The following is a 21150-nucleotide window of genomic DNA, read 5'->3' on the forward strand; positions in this document are numbered from 1 at the left end:
TTTCCTGAATACATAATAGACTGTGTAGGCCCACTATCCTACCCACGTCAGGGTCAAGAAATGAATGTATATTTACAGTGATCTACAAGGTCACAAGATACCATAAAGCAATAAAGTCAAAACTTTTAAGACTAAAACAATACTGACAGAGTTGGAAAGAATCTTACTCAGGTAGGTTTACCCCGGTTTGTCCAGTCGGTGTTAGGTTCTAGTTTCAAGGCAAAGGCCTTCAGGGACGTTTTAATCTTTGAAGGGTTTTCATTAACTTATCCTCCATTGCAAGTGGCCTTGGAATGCTTTCACCAACCACTGAAAACCATGATGAGAACTTTTTGTTTGAATGTTCCCACAGACTGGGACGAGAACCATCAGAAAGACTGAAAAAGAAGCTGCTAATTTTAGTCCATTTGAACTGATATACTGTCACTGAATGCAGGGGTCGTTATGAGTAATGAAAGAGGGTTGGGCCAGTGGTACTCAAGGGAAATCAGTAAATTCTCTTAATGTAAGACTTCGAATAAGATAAATCTCAGGGAAAATTTAAGAGAGTACAAAAGGAAAATGGAAGGTATGATACAGCTACTAACGCTCGTTCTTTCAAGCCAGGAGACAGAATGACGGTACGAGAACCTGCTCTTGAATACTCCCTGAAAACTCGCTTTGAAAGACCTATGAAAATGATGTCGAAGGTTACAATTACAAATACGTATCTGCCCTGTAGACACATCAGGCGATAAAGTACTCCATATCAATTAAATCAAATAATTTCGCATTAATCCTCATCTGCCCTCGTAGGTCCTGTTCCCAAGTGATCCCATTGATCTGACACTTGAGTCAGATATTAAGGAAGCCAGTGGTATAAAGGCACAGTTGACAAATTCAGTTAGTTCAGAACCCTGAACACCTAATGTCTGTTCTCACCCCGACACACAGGTCCTTGACATCCTGCCAGTGGTACAAAAGTATAAATAATTACATGCTGACATTCTTAAATTGTACACTATAGGTGTGCATGATGTCAATGTAGATGATAAACTCATTAAATTAGCCTCTCACAGAGCACACTCGGCAAAGTTACAATTGATGTGGGAGAAGACAATTTTTTGTGTGCTGAAGAATGAACTTAAGAGTTTCCCAGTCACTAGACTTTTCTCTGCATCCTGGTAAATTAACTAGACGGTGGTGTGAGGATGTATACGGACTTCTCAGGATGCCAGTCCTCCTCCATGCATGGATGATGTGATAAACATTGTGGCCAAGCTAGATTTATTGAATGGTTGCTGCAGTTGTTGTACCAGGGAGACCAATATCTATATTATGTAACCCCTTTGGAATTACAGAATGTGCCAGTCACATTCCAATGTTTCATTCATAATGTTGTTAAAGGGTTGGAGGGAGTTGAAGTCTATCTTGATGACTTAGTAGTTTCTGCTGAGCATGAGCATATACAGAAATCAGACATTGTGTTTAATAAATTAAAGTTTTACAATTTAAATATAGTAAACTTTGCTAAATCTAAATCTGGAAAATCAACAGTAGTCGTTGACTAAATTTTGGCACCTAAACAAAAAGTCAAAATTCAGTTAGTCCTAGATTTTAAATCACCTCCATTATCGAAGATTTTTCCAAAACTTTTGAGATATTATTGGATTTTATCAACAATTCTGCAGTAATTTCTCTGATATTGTAGCCCCATTAGCTTCTCTTTACCAGTCAGAGAATTAAATACATATTATCAGTTAGTTGGGAAACTATTGCCAAGATTAAGATGGGCGAGTATTTTTGCTAGTGAGTCTGGATTTGACGTGGACCTACCAAGCACGGACCAATAGGCCTACTGCAGTGTTCCTCCTTTTTCTGTTCTTATGTGTAGGATGGATTTTTATTGTGCATCGGGAAAATGATTAAGCATGCTCCTTATATGTCAAATACAGTGTATTTTCAGCCCTATTATGAGCACAAGTGAACAGTTCCAAGGCCTGTTGTACCTGGCCGTAACTTATGTCTCAACACCAGGATAAACTCAAGCAATGAAGAGCAAACACACGGAGGGGCGATGGGGAGGTTTTTATTTACACGTATATATCTTTCACCAAGATATGTACAGTATTTACAGAGTTAAATCAGCAGCATAATAATAATAAGTAAGAGAATAACAAGCCATTCATAACAGTTGGTTAAACTATTATGAGTGGCTGGTCGTATATGAGTATATACAACCAGCTTGTGTGAGAGTTTGACCCACAGCCAAGCATAGCTTCACCTCGGCAAGCAGGGCCACCTCTCACGCTGTTGGCAGACTGAACTGGACAGTTAATAGACCGGTGGGACTCCAGAACTGCTCCATTCTGAATTGCCAACTGCTGGTTGAGAGGGGATGCCAATGGGTGTGTGATAAACGCCGAATGAATTGTAATATACTCGGCACATGCCACAATCCCTGTATGTTTTTTAGCCATACTGTGCACCCTTTCCTTGCGGTAGTGTATTGAATGGAGAATGATAATGTGTCTTTGTATATATTACTCTCCTGTCATGAACCGTCATCTGATTTAGGTAGAGTAATACACAAATAACCCGCACATAAAAGAGAGAAGCTTACGACGACGTTTCGGTCCGACTTGGACCGTAACGTCGTCGTAAGCTTCTCTCTTTTATGTGCGGGTTATTTGTGTATCGTTCCAGTCACGGTATTGTGCCTTTTTGTTATTTAGGTAGAGTAAACCGGTCTCATTAGCACATATCAAAGGTCTCCACGACAGTGAACATTCAAAGATACATTACTATGTACCTCAAACCTCGGTACTCGAATCTATCCTAACCTCACTTGTGGTATTTGTGCTTGGGGATCTACCACAACAAACCACCTGTAACCAACATTAACTCAACGAAAAGCTGTAGCTAAAATGAACAATCACTTTAAAAAATGTTCCAGACAACTCTCTCCCACTTTTCAAAGATTTTAGTTTACTCAATACAAAACAGCTGTACTTACTATTGTACGCACTATATATATATATATATATATATATATATATATATATATATATATATATATATATATATATATATATATATATATATATATATATATACATACGGGACAATCAGTGCTAATATAAACCCAGACATTGTTCCAATCACAATACCGTGACTGGAACAATACACAAATAACCCACACATAGGAGAGAGAAGCTTATGGCGACTTTTCGGTCAGATTTGTAAATGGTCCAAGTCGGACCGAAACGTCGTCATAAGCTTCTTTCTCCTATGTGCGGGTTTTTGTGTATTATGCACAATTCAATAATAAAATACCTCTTCGATGTTCCACGTATTCGACTCAGCCTGAGCAGAAGCTCAATGCGCATAAAAGACCTCGAAATCTGGAACTCTCTTCCATAACATTCTAAAAGTTATTCATTAGCCAACGGCTCAAAAAAAAAAAATTATTGTTAAAGAGTACCTTCCGAACTTGATGTGATTTATGGTAATCAAATATAAAGATCAATCATATCTGTCGTACCCTACCTTCAAGCTTCGGCCCAATTTTCACGCTCATTGGCTGCTCGATTCCAGTGTCTTTCTACACCAAAAAAAATGTTATGTTATTTTCCCTTCATTTTGACACTTGTTTTACTAATAATCGGAATTTACTATATACATTGATCGTTGCTCTTAATTATTTTCGTACATTAATTTATATTACAGTGAAAATTTATATGTATTTCTACCTTAACTACTCTACAAAGTTTAAGGTGTGTATATTATTATTTTGAATCTGGCAGAAATGCATTGTATAATTATGTGCTTTTCCATGTATGACGCAATTGTTATTCAGTCTCTTATCATACAACAGTATTAACTTTGGAAAACAGATGTATTTATGCCATGCTGGTATTTTACTCTGATGACTGTGGAACCCCGATTATTTAATAATGTTCTAGGGGGCGATGTTGTGTGCGCTGAGTACGTTAGGTATTAATTAGATAACATAAAGCAACAATCCTGTAGTTATCTTTGCCAGTTATAATCAAGGAAATCAGAGCTATCTAGTGGTGGTATTCAGCTCTAAATTGTCTGCTTACTGTTAGGTGCACTGTAACTTTTTGTCTTGTCAGGGAGTAATAAATAATGAATAATGCTTGCATTCATATATGTTCATTAGCATTGTTAAAAGACAAACTATTAGCTAAAATAAATAATAATACAAAATGGGTAATTAAATCTCACTGAAATGCGCTTATTTATTTAGGGTCATTTTAACAATATACAAATCAAAAGTAACTCCTTAGCTTAGCATTAAGTCAATATACAGTAACAGCATCATTCAACCGTAATTATCTCGTCTTTAACAGGGAATTGGGAACATATCCCTAATACCTTGTCTAGCACACATGGTGCGATAAGCCTTTGCAGCATCACAAGGTCTATGGGCGGCATGACACATCTTGATGAAGGGCTTAGGATTAACCACCGGGAAGCATTTAGACCGAAGCTCAAGCAGAGAATGGCACTGAATGATTCGTTCTGCTGGAACGGTGTCATGGTCGAAGGGAGAAATGGGAGGAGTCGGACACTGTCTGTCCTCTTGCCAGGATGCCACCAGTTCTTGCAGGCTGGAAGCGTTCCTTCCCGATGGTGTAAACCAGTCGTTACCAACTTCACCATCATAAGTACCCAGAAGACCTGCAATGCGACCGTAGGTCCAGCCAGACACGTTCACGGATACCACACGTTCTTGGCGGAATACTCGGACTGTCATGAAGGGTGATGTTGCATTGACTTCTCGGGAGGTCTTTTGAATAAAGACATCACCTGCAGTTAATTGTTGTCTGTTCATCTCATGTCCGTTGACGTCGACACGGAAGTCTGGCTTAACAGAAACGGTAGTGGAGCCAGTAGAGAAGGTGATCTGTGGTGGAGCTGAGGGTTGTGGATGGGTCATGGTAAGTTTGTTGTTGGCATATACAGCCAAGACAACATGGCACGGTGAACGAGGTGCACGGAGCAGAGTGCCATCAAAGGTAAGGATCTCTGTGTCACTGATAACCATAGCTGTGCGGTTGTAAGGAGGCAGCAGTTCTGTCATATGGCCGGGCAGCAACGTGTAGTATGTCCAAATTACATCTTGTACTGGAGCTGATATGTATGTGTCATAAGCCCATATCATGTTTTTAAGAATTAACATCGGATTTGGAACAGCCTTTTGCAACAACTGAGTTAAGGAATATGTAGGTGAGTGGAGTGCAATATGTGAACAAACGAGACCACGTTCAGTTTTGATGGAAACGAAGTTTGCTTCTCGAAGAAGACGGCTTACGAGTTTATCAACTTCCCAAGTTATTAGGTGGTCCTGAAAAAAATAATCAGTTACAGTGATAATCTAAGAAACAAACATGCTTTCATTTATTAGAAAATTGTCCTAAAGTTTATTTTTTAAATAAACTGAAATTTATTGTAACAAAAATGTAAGTAATATTCATTAATTTACAAAGAAAATCTATTAATAAAGTTCACAAAAATACTGAAACAAACAGTAGAGAATTATTAAGAGAGGTTACTAACAGAGTCATAATTGTTGATGAGCCAGGAGAGGATTCTCTGTATAGCAGGTGTTTCCATGAGTCTCTCCCTCAGTTTATGAAGGTCCTCACGAAGAGCCTCAATAACTTTACTCACGACCTGCCGAATGGCATCATACTCCTCCGGATATCGCGACATTAGGGCGTCGACGTCTCTCTTGAGCGCCTTGAGGAACGGCGTCTCTTCTATCAGACGACGCACTGGCCCAGGAATTTGGCCGGTCTGCAGCCAACGTACAGTCTGTGTGACCACTGTGGAGGCAATGTTCAACTTTAAATATTACCTTGAATAGTGAGTGATCGAAGAGCAAAATGTTGCACTTTAATTGCTTTACATGTATATTTTATTACTACTTCTAATTTAGTTTGATAGAAACTCCAAAAATACTTTAAGAAATCTAGTAGTCCAATCATTACATATTTAGCTAAGAACGGTTAACCGCTTACTGTAATGCTAGTTAACATTATGAAGACTTAAGAACGTCACTTCCTGTTGTTAAAAAAGAGATCCTACCATCCATTGCCGTCTCCATAAAGCCTCGGAATTCTCTTTGCCATGCCACTGCCACTTGTGTCAGACGAGTCTGAAGGTCCATCTGGAAGCTCGCCATTCCTGACCACGCGCGGGAATACACTCTCAGGATGAACGAGACTCTGGGATCCCGGAAGAATTCACCCATTGCCTCGTACCGAGACTTAACTCCATCATATAAGTCCTCGTGCAGTTGCTGCAACTCTCGTTTGGTTTCTTCTACGAGTCTCAAAATCTCAGGGTTAGGGAAGGGAACCCGTGCACTCCGAGCTTCCTCCTCCAGGTAGCGGTAAATATTGTCGCCCCATGACCTAGCGGATTCCATTAGCTGTTCCAAGTCATCCTTTACAGCTTCCTTTTTAAGACAAATAAAACAGTATTAAAATTGTCACTTATATCAAGGAAAACTTTCAGTTTAAAAAAAAATTGCTCGTTGAAAAGACGTTTTTTACTTACTACATTTTCAGAAGAAAAAACAATATTTTCAGAAGCAAGAAAATATTTAATTCAAATACTATTAAGGACAAAAATTGTGAAAAAAAAATCTGTATTTACATTTGTATTAGTAATTCATTTTCAGGTGACAAACTTGAGAGAGTAAAATTTATATCATGTACTGATTCATTAAACATGGTTTAACTAGTTTATAATGGATAAAGCTAATTGATTACTTAAAGGTCATTAATTCAAGGCTATATTAATCCCTAGGACAAATTAAATCAATGTTGCATTGTTTGTACACTAAAGGATATACACTTCTCAATGCATTTTTTTAGTGTAACTAACATTTTTTTCTATAAACGAAAGCTAATTCTCCAGTAAATGTAATATGTTTATTACATTAATGTGTATTATCAGTAATCTATACATTATTTATGTCTTCATAAGTTTCTTTCTATGTGCGGATTATTTGTGCATTTTTAACAAAAATGTTTAAATTTAAAATATGTTGAGTGTCTTACCTTTATCATGTTTGCCTCTTCTTCTCTGTAAGCGCCTTCCACTTTGAGCTCTATAGGAGATTCAAGCTTCATGCGAGCCATAACAATGGGATGCTCCTTTTTCCAGTCGCCACTAGCCATAGATATACTAGCCTCAATATTTTTGGGACTCTGCAATCCAAACCTTGTGACGTAAATCCTCTCAGTACCTTGCTTGTTGGTTGTCACTGCGATGAAGAGTGGTTTACAGAATTTGGAATGAATGTCGTAAGTTCCCAGAGGAGAAGCGTGAGCCACAGCCTTGACCTTGAAGCCGTAACACTCAGGATCTTCGTCTGACTTCGCTACACCAGCAACGTCCACTACGGCATGTTCTTCGTTTATTACACGGAAAGTCATTGTTGCATCTCCAGTAGGGATTCGGTCGTACAGAGCCGACACTTGGAAGGATACAGGTGAAGAGGGAGTCTTCCGGAACTGCACATCAAAACCAGTCGTATTTTGAGAATAAGCTGCCATTACGGTGACCTTGGGGTGAACTCTCAGTACCTGCAAGAATAATATATTAAAATGTATATTATTACTCCAGTCATTTTTCAAGATTTACTTAACATCTCAACCAATATAAAACTGTTTAACCTACCCTAGTAGTTAATGATGCCTCAATCCGGACGGTGTTGTTGGCGATCTTGGATGACTGTAGAGTACCTGAAATTTCGTCTGCTTTATCGGGGAAGATGTCAAGCTTAATGGAGCCTCTCATGTACTCTCCACTGCCTGAGAACTTAACTTCAACTTGCAAATCTTTGCTCAGACTTGGATGACTAATGTGGCCTTCGTACTTATACTGTTCATCCTCCTGATCGTAGAAAGACTTGGCAGAAATCTCGTATTTGGCATCACTCTTTTTTTTGTTGGGATAGAACTTGAAACCTGTCTTAGAAGGAGAGTACTCAGCTTCACCCTCGAGAGTGTGAGATGGAGACTTGAATACCATGGCATAGGTGTTAGGTGTGGGTTTATGATATCGGTAGCGGTATCTTTCTCTCTCTTCAGTGCCTCTTCTTTGTCCATAGCCTTTTCCTTCCTCAAAGTCATCTTCTTCATAGTCTCCTCTTCGTTCCCCAAAGTCGTCTTGTCCAAGGTCCACTTGTCCAGATCTTCCTCGTTCATGGCCTCTTCGTTCAGAACTACCTTGTTCATAGTCTTCTTTATCAAAATCTCTCTCATGCCCAAAATCTCTCCCAGACCCAGAATCTCCTCTGTTTTCGTAATCTTGTCTTCGTCTAGAATCTTCCCTTTGTTCATATCTTTCTTCTTCAGAATCTCTTCCCCGTTCATAATCTCTTCCCCGTTCATAATCTCTTCCCCGTTCATAATCTCTTCCTTGTTCATAATCTCTTCCCTGTTCATAATCTCTTCCTTGTTCATAATCTCTTCCTTGTTCATCATCTTCTTGTCCATAATCACTTCCTTCTTCATTATTTTTTCTTTCCTTGTATTTTCTTTCTTTTTTAAAGTCTATACCTTTTTTAAGTCCTCTTTCTTGACTTTCAACAATACTGAGGACAGTTTTCAGAAGATCACGCATGGCTGTGACGTCAATCGCGGAATCAAAAGATCTCACTCCTCCCTCCGGGTAAGTCTCTAAGTCCCACTTGAACATGGTGCCTGGAGTGTCCATGTCCGCCTTCCATTGGATGTTGTAAGAGTTATCTCTGCTGGATGACTGAAATTCCACCTGTAGAGGCTTCCTCGTACTCGGAGCAGACGCTACAACCTAAAGGGATTGATACAGCATTAACATTTGTTTAGCTTATATGATAACTCGCATATACTTTACATAACTATTTGTTTTACCTAATAGGTAAAACGTGATTTTGGCTTAAATAGCAACGTTCTTCTTGCCGAATAAGGCAAGCAAAAATTTGTGTATGCAATAATTTCATAAAAATCATTTTGAACTTAACGAAAAAAAATATATTTCACTGAGTTTGTTTATTATTAAATTACTGAAAACTTATCTAATATATATTTAGTTGGATGAAGCTAAATTAAATTGCGCTTGTTATAATAAGGTTAGGTAAGTTTTTAAGGCTCTTTTGGTATAAAATTATTAATTTTTACATTAACATTAATGAAAAAAATGTCTTTTAACGTATAAGAGAAAATTTTAGGACTTATTTTTAAATGATTTCTTGCTTAATGACTAGATAGATAATGAAGATATAATACAAGTCGACAGTTCACTTCACCTTGGAGTAAATAACTCGCCCTTGAGACGTTGATTGGTGCTTGCCTTCTGCTCTTATAGCTGTTTCCTGTCCTCGTGGTGATGTGATGCTCATGTGACAATCACCCTTGTAACTGTATGGATTACCAAGGTTTTCTAAGCTCGCTCCAGTTTCAAGAATGTAGTCCTCATTCTCCAAGTTATTGTAGTGAACACTCAAGTCTGTCTTGAAAGCTCTCCTCTGTATTTCCATTCTGTTCATTACCTCCAGATTTATAGTCTTCCGAGAGGGAGTGGTCACTACCAATTTAAATCCATTATCTCCTTGGTGATGGAATAGAATATCTGTTGCAGTAAGATCTAATCTGAAGGGGTAAGTTTGCGACCTCCATACAACATTTCCCCTGAAGGCAAGAATAAATATGTTATGAAAATATGGACTTTATATATATATATATATATATATATATATATATATATATATATATATATATATATATATATATATATATATATATACACATATATATATATATATATATATATATATATATATATATATATACACATATATATATATATATATATATATATATATATATATATATATATATATATATATATATATATATATTTATATAATATATATTATATATATTATACTGATTAATGCATTTTTATTATCTATCGTAATATAATATTTCCAATGTGCCATATCATATCTTAGAAACACATTTACTGTTATATATCTTGTTTTATTTTATATGTACAGGTCAATATGTTTAAGTGCATTACTTACCGGATGGAAGCATGACCAGGACTTGACGAGCTGCTCACAAGGGAACATTCAGATATAATTTTCTTACTGGGATCACGATCGGCATCCCAGGAGAGTTCGACGTGAACTTTCTTTTGCTCTATATTAACATTAGTGTATCCCTTAATTCTTCGAGGGGAAGAGCTTTTGGGGAAGAGCAAGTTGTTAAAGTTAACCCGGACAGATTCTTCACTAATGATCGTATTGATTTCATACTCTAATAGTGACTTCAGCTGAAGCTTAAATTTCATAGCAGACTTTTGAGGGGCTTCAGCAGTTACATCATATTCCAATGAAAGCAAAGGTTCTTGTTCATTTTTTAGTTCAAAGTAGAGCATCTGCTCTTGAGGAGTGAATTTAACAATAGTAGAGAACCTCTGTTGTCCACTGTTTAGAACATTAAATCTGATATCAGCTTGTAGTTGTGTCGTGGGGAAAAACTTGGCTGAGACTGGTCCTTGAGCTTGAAGCAACATGCGATCTCCGTGCTTGAGCGCAGCTTCAAGCATGTAGCGCTCCTGCTCGTTCTGGGTCGCCTTGCCCTCAAACTTGATGGCTCTCATGTATGCTGGTATGTCAATCTGTGGTACCAAAAAAATATTAATGTTACAAAATATTTAAAATTTCTTATTTTTTTATGGAGTAAAACAGAGACAATATCTTAAACAGAGAAATGAAACACAATATGATAATTTTGAATTGTGAGAATTCATTAGCAATTATATATGTGTAGGCGGGACACACCAAGCATGGGCACCAAATAACTTAAATGATCACCCCTTCACGGTCGTGTCTTAGCAGATTTAGATCAGTTTTGAAAAAAATCTTTGGAGATGCTAAACTTTCATTGTTCCATACAGCTGTATTGCTGAAGCCGTTAATTGCTGACTCTAGGCAATGACATGTGTGGATCCTCCTCCTTCAGGATCAGTTTTGGAAATGCAGTCGTATACAACACTGCAGGTTTCAACATCTCCAAAAGGTTTTACCTAAATTAATTTTAGGCCGCCAAGACACGGCCGTCACGTGAAGTGAATAATAATAATAATAATAATAATAATAATAATAATTTTTATATATACAAGGACATGAAGCAACTTATACAGACCATAGCTGACATCAATGACATACTATATAGAAAGCTGCTGGTTATGCAGAGCATTTTGGTGCAAATTAGGTCAATTTTGTCTTCAGGATGCGACCCACACCAGTCGAATAACACCTATTTACCGTTATATGAACAGGGACAGCAGGTGTCTTAAGGAAACACGTCCTCAGTGCTTCACCCGCACCTGGGATCGAACCACAAGCTCAATGTGTGAGCCGAGTGCACTACCAACCGTGCTACTGGACATCCTAATTGTATTACTTTGAAGCTCACGCTTAGTGTGCATATATACGCTCCAGTCTAATATATACACCCAAGTTACCAAAAACAAGTTATATAGTTTTTTTAATGTTAGGTAGTCTTAGTCCTAGTCTAAGTTTGTTCAAAATGATATGCATGATATGGGCTATCATATTACTGAATATTCCTGTTCAATAATTTGAAATAAATTCATCATTGTTTTCCTAACTCTGTATACTGGATTGATAAAACTTCTTGTGAGCAAAACATATCTTAATTAAAAGGTTAAATAACATTGAACATGTGATTAATTTATTCATTTGTCGGTATTATATACCTTGTGTGAAATACTTACCTCAAATTTGACTCGGGGTGAATCTCCAGAGAAATCATAAAAAGCCTGCCAGTCTATGACCTTCCGATTATCCCCAGAACGTATAACTTCCAGTACCACTCCCTTGGCATGAAGACCACACTGTATGTCGCATGATACCTTGTATTGTGATCTGCCCATATTAACTGTAGGGATACATGGGGAACTACAAATTTGCTGATATTTAAGAAGGCCAGTCATCATAAGGTAAGTATATACACATTTATATTCACACTACGTTCTCCATTTCTGCAAGTCTTTAGAGTGAGTGTGGGAGGAGGGGGTTAAAATTTCCGATTTTACCTGCAGCTGAAGTTTTAGCAACGAAGTTCTCGTAGAGTCTTCCTTGTGTAGTGTGGCTAGCCTCAACAGAGAGCAAGTCTTCGCGCCTTCTTGCTATCTTGAAGGCAGATGCAAATTCAGTGTTGTCGCCAGATTCACTCGTTTGACGGATATATGAACTGACTAGCCAGCCTCCCAGGCCCATGTGGAATTCAGTCTTATGAAGCTTCGCTGACAGAGGCAGCTGAGAGTGAGAGGCGTACCTCAGGTCCACTCCAGCTGTATATGGACATCAACACGAATTTAATTGTATGATACCAGTAATAGTAATATTATTATTATTACACTTACTTCTACTGTTAGTACTACTACTGCCACTATTATTACTACTACTACTACTAATGATAATAATATAAAGTTTCAAGTAATTTCCTGTATAACTGCAGATTTTCGAAACTACAACAGAATGATCATTTATCTTTTTTTTTGTAATTCCTAATAACCATTACAAAATATATTAGGAAAACTTACTTTCTATATTCCAGTCCACGTAGTTCCTCCAGGAGTTCAGTGTTCTCGATAAAACATTCAGAGAAATTTCAGAACCGCTCAATTTCTGAACATACTTGCTCTCGAAGACTTGTGTCTCAGGTGGGAAATTCCTATTTCGGCTGCTGTATATATTCATTTCATAATTTTTCTCATTTGATGTTGACCTGGTCTTTAATTCTAATTTGAATCCACGGGATAATTCTGTCTCACCAGAGCTGTGCTTAACATAAGCTTCGACACCCTTGTGAGCATGTCCAGTGTTCATTTTGACCCAGATTCCGCTGTTGACCACAGGAGATTTCAATTTGGCAGAAATAGTGGAGGAATCATCAAGCTTGGTGAAAGACATAGTTGATTCGACCTCTCTTGGCGTAGAAGATCCTGGTGTGTCTACCTTAATTACCATCATTTTGCTTCCTTTCTTGTTCTGAACGGATGCAGTTAGGTGATAGCCCACCATAGAAGACTCTGTCTTCTCGATGTACAACTTAGCAACAGCCGGAGCCCCAAGCGGTAGAGAATTGCTGCGGAAGATATCTGGGATGTCCATCTCATAACAGAACTTAAGACCTAACACGGATTCAAGACTATTCACACATGAGTGACTTCTGATTCTAATGTCCCTCATGGATGTTGGAATGATCTTGGTTTCTGGGCTGCCTCTCACACTCTTCATAAGGTATGTCTCGCTCTTCACATTAATAATCTCCATCTTTTCAGGAAGATCTAACTGAATTTCCAGCTCTTGATTGCTGTTTCTCGCGATGCTGAGAGAGAGACCATTGCTACTCGAGATGTTTGTAGTCATCTTAATTCCTGTCTTGTCAAGGTAGGCATCATAGCCAACAAAGCTATCTACGTGTACAGACAAGCTAGGATAAACTTTGATATCCTTCTCACCACTCCTCGTTTTAGATAAGATGTCAAAGAGGTTAAGATTTCCTTCCACTTTTAATCCAGCAACAGCTGTTCCTTCCATCTTAACCTTGAGTGGAGTTCCCTGGATAGTAGGGAAGGAGTAGTCAAGAGACATCTGAGCACTTCGGGCTGAGTTAATGTCCAAGTTATCAATTTCCGGGATGATGTTTTCAAAGTACGAGAAAAATGATTCAACTAATTTCTCAGGAGTGATGTTCTTTAAGTCTCCAGCTATAGACGCAAAACCTACCTCCTGGCCCATGAAGCGAGCAAACAAATCAGCCTTGACAACTCTTGATTCATGACCGTAAAGTTTATGGAAGAAGTTGGACAAGGTAGACATATCAATGGATCGTTTATGTCTGATTTTCTGTTGTAACTTTTCTTTAAATTTGCTTCCTGTTTCTTCAACAAATTTGGTAATATCGTTGAATATTTTTCCTAAACTAGCACTCCGGAGGTAACCTTCATGTCCGAACAGTTCCTCAATGACTGGTTCTAGGCCTTCAAATCGTGCGCCAACTTCTCCTACGTTCAGTGAGACCCCTTCAAAGGCACCGGTAAGGTTGAAGTCAATGGAACGAGGGACGAAGGATCCTGGAGCGTAGATGATGTTGGACTCCAGGCCAGCACCAACACCCGCAGAAGGTGAGAAATATGATAGGTCTAAGTTGCGAGAATATTTTCTGATGTCTGTTTTAAAATTTCTGGGAATGACGATATTTGTCAAAAGATTTCGTAAGTTTTCTTTGTCAGGAGCATCAGACTGCTGAACATTCCGGAGATGACTTAAAATGAAACCACGAACTGAAATTGTTGAAATAAAACACATAATCATAATAGTGTACCTTCATTTTGCATCATAGGTAACAATTTTTTTATATTCACAAAATTCAATCAATACATTCATCAAAAGAAAAAAAATACCTTGAGTGTTCTGCTCCACAGAAATCTTTTCAACAATTTTCTCAAAGTCCCACTTTTCAGCACATCGAACTGCTGCAATATATGATGCAATTCGAACTTCAGTGGTTTTCCTGGAATCAAGGGCATAACCGACAAGCCGCTCAGTAGACTGTAAAAAGATGAAAAGTTATTAGCGTTATATAATACCCAAAATTATATAAATTTTGTCTTAAACTGTACACATTTTTAAATCAGTTTTAGTGATACTTACAGCGCGATGACACTTTGCTTTTCTGAAGGCTTGTGCTGCAGCCACGCGGATTCTGTTATCAGCCCCTTCAGTCTCCATACACCTGAGGACAGATGTAGCGACTGCTGGGGTCATCACACCCATGTTACCCAGAGCCTTGAGTGTTGTCAGGGCAGCTTGCACAGTCTGCTCGTCTTCAGAAGCAGAACACTGTCTTTGTAGTTTGTTACCTAGAGTTTCGGCAAGGCTCTTAACTGGTTCTTCTTCATGACAGTTGCGATTGTGATTACAATAATTATTTACCATACTGGAAGCAGCCAGAGTAGGGTATGGCATAGGCCGGGTGGATTCAAACAATGGCTTTAGAGCCTTCATAGCATGGATACATGGACGAGGAATTAGGTAGAAAGCGGCAGTGTAGAGGGAATAGCGACCACGTGTGAAATGACTGTTCAGTAGCTCCTTCACCATAACTTTCACGGCACCAGGCTCGTCGACGAAGGAAACAAAATCTAAGAAAAGTTCCTCTAACTTCTTGTAGTCTTGACAGTATTGACCGCTGCGGATTTTATTCAAAGTTTGTTCGACGGCTTCCTCAGGCACCATACGTAGGAACTGTATGGCCCTGGCCACAAGGGCAGCAACATCACGTTCAACATTATCTCTAGTCTTCCTACAAATCTGGCTCATGATCCTGTCCAACTGAGTTACCATGGATGGGTCCTTCTTAGGAGTATGATAGTCATACAGTAGACTCTTGCGGACCATGTTACCTTCAAGGATATCAGATGAATGTTCACTGGATTCTGATAGGTATTTCAGAGTTGACATCATTTTGGCTTCAACATATTTGTAGGCACCGTAACTGGGCTTGACTACGTTTTTATCTTCGCAGGTGATGGCGGAATAGATTCCATTCCTAATCTCTTGTTTGCACATACACGTGGATTCGTCCGTTATGAAAGGACCTCTGAGCCAGGGCGCCGGGTTCTCAGCAGGAGTGTGGTAGCGCTCCTTGCACTGCCTGTGATTCTTCTCCTTTATCATAATAACTGTGTCTCCATGATCCTGTACTTCGTACCTCGTTGGACACTTTCCCACTACGTCTGTCTGTAATAAAATATAAACGTAAGAAAATAGAAAACAATTGTCGTGGTTCAATAAAAAGAAACAGTAAACCACTTATTTTTACTAGTTTAGATGGCATAATATTAAAAATTTATTGATGATTACATATAGTGTGCACACATTTACTTACAAATTGCGGACTAGTTTAAAATTGTAAACTGTAGTTGATAAAAAAAACATAGATGAAGATTAAGGATACTTTACTAAATGCATCAGTCTAATCAGTTAAGTCTTAGCCTGGCTAATTTACTACTACTGCTGCTCATTGCAAAATGAAAAAATTATTCTGCCTTTGTTATATCATGTTAGTAATTACAGTTATAAAGATTAAATTACCCCAAAAAATTTAACCTAAATGTTCTTCAGGGAAAAAATATTGCATTTAAGTAGTGTACAATCATTACTGAGAAAGAAAAATTTTTACTTCTGTAATATTTTGTCCCGAATTGATGGTAGAGTTAGAAGGGAGCGAGTTCTGGAAGGCTGAGGCAACACCCTTCTTAAGGTTGATGGACCAGGTGTCGTCGTCAGGATGACTACACACGTGCTGAACCTTGCCGTCGGTCACCGCCACCACCAGTGGGTACCTCTCCAGGAACCTGGATGCGCCTGGGACTGGAAGGGCACAAATAGGCATTTCATCTAGTGACAACAGCAGATTAAGAGGCGTTTGAGTTTCCCTGTCTCCTAATATCATGTTTATTTTTTTCCTATAATCTTCCTTGTTCATAATTACTATCGCATTTGCTTTGTCTGCTTTTGTAAGGTAAAGTCTAGGATCTTTCCTTAATTCATGGTATAACTTAACAAATCTTTGAGGACAATTGTGTTGCAGAGGTCTACCTTGTCCATAATTGCAGAGGTCTGAGCAAAGCTCAGACCTCTGCAACACAATTGTCCTCAAAGATCTGTTAAGTTATACCATTAATTAAGGAAAGATCCTGGACTTCACCTTACGAAAGCAGACAAAGCAAATGCGATAATAATTATGAACAAGGTAGATTATAGGGGAAAAATAACATATAATTAGAAGACTGACTGAGCTGAGCATCAGTAGCTAGTTTATCACGAGGAACAACAGGTGAGAGTACCCAATAGTTAATATAATTAGTTAAAATAGCTAATCAAGTTTAGGGCTTTGGGCAGTAATTAGTTCATCTAGCAACAATAGTTGGTCAGGCAGTATAAAACCAAGCTGGGCTTTAAAGGGCGCCAATAGATAATGCATTAGCCTTGCATGCTGGGTCTTTATTCACTATATCGCTGTGGCTGATCCCAGGTTGGGAGTACACGTAAGTCAGAAAGTAGTAGAAGTCGTGGTGTTGCTCTTATATTTTAATACTGGTCAATAAACATTACACTCACCAGTGGCACCGTCTGTCTTAGAGTCTTTCATAGTGATGACCATGTCACAAGGAGTGATCCATGATAGTTCAACTTGTGCAGACCAATCCGTCTCCGTCAGTCCACCTTCCACTCCTTTAAGCTGGATCCTGGACTTCCCGGAGTACTCATAGGTGTAGGTTTTTCCTGGTTGGTAGAAGAGTTTCGGGGAGCCGGCGATGGGACATTCCGTGGAGCACACGGCTGTATCTCCTCCGAACGGTGCTTGTGGCAAAAGATAATGTAATGAATTTCAAGTAAAAATGCAATTTCAGCAAAATCTGTTGAAATGTATGTAGTTTTCTTATTTTAGTTAGAATTAAATAAAGTTTTCGTGTGCCACCCTAAGAGAAAGTCAACTAACTGCTCATAAAAAAACTAAATTTTGGAATGCTGATTATTATAATCAAGGGAGAAGCGCTAAACCCGTAAGATTATATAGCGCCTGGGGGGGGAGGGATGGAAGGTACTCAGGCTTAATTCAGGGAACTGGAGCACAGATCCAGTTTCCTAGATTAAGAGCCCCTCACCAGCGTCAAGGAACCTCCCTTGAGGAGTGTGGAATGCTGAAATATAAATTCTCACACTAAAAATGTTCCAAAATCATAGAGTAAGACAAATCAATATCAATATAAAAGGATAATATATTCTGATAGAAGGGCAAAGATGTTTATGAGTCACGGTAAATGTATTTATGAAAAAAAATCTTAACAGAGCATTTAGTTGCATAAAGTATGTTTTCCCATATTGGTAGCCAGGGAAATAAATTATTCTGGAAAATGAGGCAAATACTTAAGCCATTTTTTTGTTGTCTTGGAGAAAACTTTTAAGATATTCTTGTGCCAAATTATCAGTGATAAAATTCTTCAGTCTATTAAGAGCGTTAATTAAAATAACATCAGATGGACAAATCGTTAAATAAAACAAATCGACAAATTGTTTACCTGACGATGCTGATGTCTTGTACAGTGTATAATGAGTACACTGAAAGATGCGTCACCTGTACCATTACTCTGAGAGAAGCTTCACCCGCATCATTACACCGAGAGGAGCGTCACCTGCACTATTACACTGAGAGGAGCGTCACCTGCACTATTACACTGAGAGGAGCGTCACCTGCACTATTACACTAAGAGGAGCCTCACCTGCACTATTACACTGAGAGGAGCGTCACCTGCACTATTACACTAAGAGGAGCCTCACCTGCACTATTACACTAAGAGGAGCCTCACCTGCACTATTACACTGAGAGGAGCGTCACCTGCACTATTACACTAAGAGGAGCCTCACCTGCACTATTACACTAAGAGGAGCCTCACCTGCACTATTACACTAAGAGGAGCCTCACCTGCACTATTACACTGAGAGGAGCGTCACCTGCACTATTACACTAAGAGGAGCCTCACCTGCACTATTACAGTAGAGGAGCCTCAACTGCACTATTACACTAAGAGGAGCCTCACCTGCACTATTACACTGAGAGGAGCCTCACCTGCACTATTACACTAAGAGGAGCCTCACCTGCACTATTACACTGAGAGGAGCCTCACCTGCACTATTACACTGAGAGGAGCCTCACCTGCACTATTACATTGAGAGGAGCCTCACCTGCACTATTACACTAAGAGGAGCCTCACCTGCACTATTACACTGAGAGGAGCCTCACCTGCACTATTACACTAAGAGGAGCCTCACCTGCACTATTACACTAAGAGGAGCGTCACCTGTACTATTACACTAAGAGGAGCCTCACCTGCACTATTACACTGAGAGGAGCCTCACCTGCACTATTACACTAAGAGGAGCCTCACCTGCACTATTACACTGAGAGGAGTCTCACCTGCACTATTACACTGAGAGGAGCCTCACCTGCACTATTACATTGAGAGGAGCCTCACCTGCACTATTACACTAAGAGGAGCCTCACCTGCACTATTACACTGAGAGGAGCCTCACCTGCACTATTACACTGAGAGGAGCCTCACCTGCACTATTACACTAAGAGGAGCCTCACCTGCACTATTACACTGAGAGGAGCCTCACCTGCACTATTACACTAAGAGGAGCCTCACCTGCACTATTACACTGAGAGGAGCCTCACCTGCACTATTACACTGAGAGGAGCCTCACCTGCACTATTACACTAAGAGGAGCCTCACCTGCACTATTACACTAAGAGGAGCCTCACCTGCACCAGCACCCGCCACCAGGGCGAGGACGATGAGAGCTGCCGAGGTGGTCATGGTGGCGTCACAACACCACCACTGATACTTCATCTCACATATCCTTCCCTTTATATACCTAGCCACGGGTACCCTGTTATCAAAGAAGCGAGTCGAAGGGCGGAAAATTATTCAGTCATAGTTATCAGAAGATAATCAATTCATAATAAGTTACAAGGTGACTTCTACAATGCTGATCATTATTAATATTTTTTTCTACCTTACTGTAGCTGCTTCACGAAAGTTTGTCCTGTTTCTTGATGAATCTTACCTAATCTTACCTCAACGAAAAGTTTTTATGATTGCTGATTTAAGCACGTAGTACAATAGTAATGATATGCATGTATAACATATTTAACCCACATTATATATGATAACAAAGACGTATAGTTCAGGCTATAACATTTTAAAATATTCATTTTTTTTTTTCAAAAAGTCGGCCGTCTCCCACCGAGGCAGGGTGACCCAAAAAAGAAAGAAAATCCCCAAAAAGAAAATACTTTCATCATCATTCAACACTTTCACCACACTCACACATTATCACTGCTTTTGCAGAGGTGCTCAGAATACAACAGTTTAGAAGCATATACGTATAAAGATACACAACACATCCCTCCAAACTGCCAATATCCCAAACCCCTCCTTTAAAGTGCAGGCATTGTACTTCCCATTTCCAGGACTCAAGTCCGACTATATGAAAATAACCGGTTTCCCTGAATCCCTTCACTAAATATTATCCTGCTCACACTCCAACAGATCGTCAGGTCCCAAGTATCATTCGTCTCCATTCACTCCTATCTAACACGCTCATGCACGCTTGCTGGAAGTCCAAGCCCCTCGCCCACAAAACCTCCTTTACCCCCTCTTTCCAACCCTTTCGAGGACGACCCCTACCCCTCTTTCCTTCCCCTATAGATTTATATGCTTTCCATGTCATTCTACTTTGATCCATTCTCTCTAAATGACCAAACCACCTCAACAACCCCTCTTCTGCCCTCTGACTAATGCTTTTATTAACTCCACACCTTCTCCTAATTTCCACACTCCGAATTTTCTGCATAATATTTACACCACACATTGCCCTTAGACAGGACATCTCCACTGCCTCCAACGGTCTCCTCGCTGCTGCATTTACCACCCAAGCTTCACATCCATATAAGAGTGTTGGTACTACTATACTTCCATACATTCCCTTCTTTGCCTCCATAGATAACGTTTTTTGACTCCACATATACCTCAACGCACCACTCACCTTTTTTCCCTCATCAATTCTATGATTAACCTCATCCTTCATAAATCCATCCGCCGACACGTCAACTCCCAAGTATCTGAAAACATTCACTTCTTCCATACTCCTCCTCCCCAATTTGATATCCAATTTTTCTTTATCTAAATCATTTGATACCCTCATCACCTTACTCTTTTCTATGTTCACTTTCAACTTTCTACCTTTACACACATTCTCAAACTCATCCACTAACCTTTGCAATTTTTCTTTAGAATCTCCCATAAGCACAGTAACATCAGCAAAAAGTAACTGTGTCAATTCCCATTTTGAATTTGATTCCCCATAATTTAATCCCACCCCTCTCCCGAACACCCTAGCATTTACTTCTTTTACAACCCCATCTATAAATATATTAAACAACCATGGTGACATTACACATCCCTGTCTAAGACCTA

The 21150-nt window shown here is 39.1% G+C and overlaps 2 protein-coding genes across 2 annotated transcripts in view; one reads left to right on the top strand and one right to left on the bottom strand.

Moving 5' to 3' along the window:
- Positions 1-21150, top strand: part of LOC138853826 (uncharacterized) — a 152661-nt gene that overhangs the window by 74779 nt on the left and 56732 nt on the right. The gene's annotated exons all lie outside the window — the stretch shown is intronic.
- Positions 4231-19590, bottom strand: LOC128695795 (vitellogenin-like). The gene is made up of 15 exons (XM_053786640.2): positions 19434-19590; positions 17228-17470; positions 16287-16477; positions 14756-15844; positions 14506-14653; positions 12640-14385; positions 12130-12387; positions 11809-11972; positions 10088-10686; positions 9311-9692; positions 7699-8835; positions 7077-7604; positions 6097-6469; positions 5566-5834; positions 4231-5353 (listed from the first exon to the last, which is right to left on the bottom strand). The coding sequence occupies exons 1-15, from the start codon at positions 19519-19521 to the stop codon at positions 4349-4351; spliced, it is 8220 nt and encodes a 2739-aa protein (XP_053642615.2). The 5' UTR covers positions 19522-19590; the 3' UTR covers positions 4231-4348.

This window comes from Cherax quadricarinatus, chromosome 41 (genome assembly GCF_038502225.1).
Source record: "Cherax quadricarinatus isolate ZL_2023a chromosome 41, ASM3850222v1, whole genome shotgun sequence".
Taxonomy (NCBI): Eukaryota; Metazoa; Arthropoda; class Malacostraca; order Decapoda; family Parastacidae; genus Cherax; species Cherax quadricarinatus.

Excerpts from the sequence above, each read along its gene's own strand:
- LOC128695795 (XM_053786640.2), bottom strand. The coding sequence starts at position 19,521 with ATGAAGTATCAGTGGTGGTGTTGTGACGCCACCATGACCACCTCGGCA. Across the intron at positions 17,471-19,433 it reads GGTGGCGGGTGCTGGTGCAG|CACCGTTCGGAGGAGATACA; the intron begins GTGAGGCTCCTC and ends TTTTGCCACAAG. Across the intron at positions 14,654-14,755 it reads AAGCAAAGTGTCATCGCGCT|TCTACTGAGCGGCTTGTCGG; the intron begins GTAAGTATCACT and ends ATCTTTTTACAG.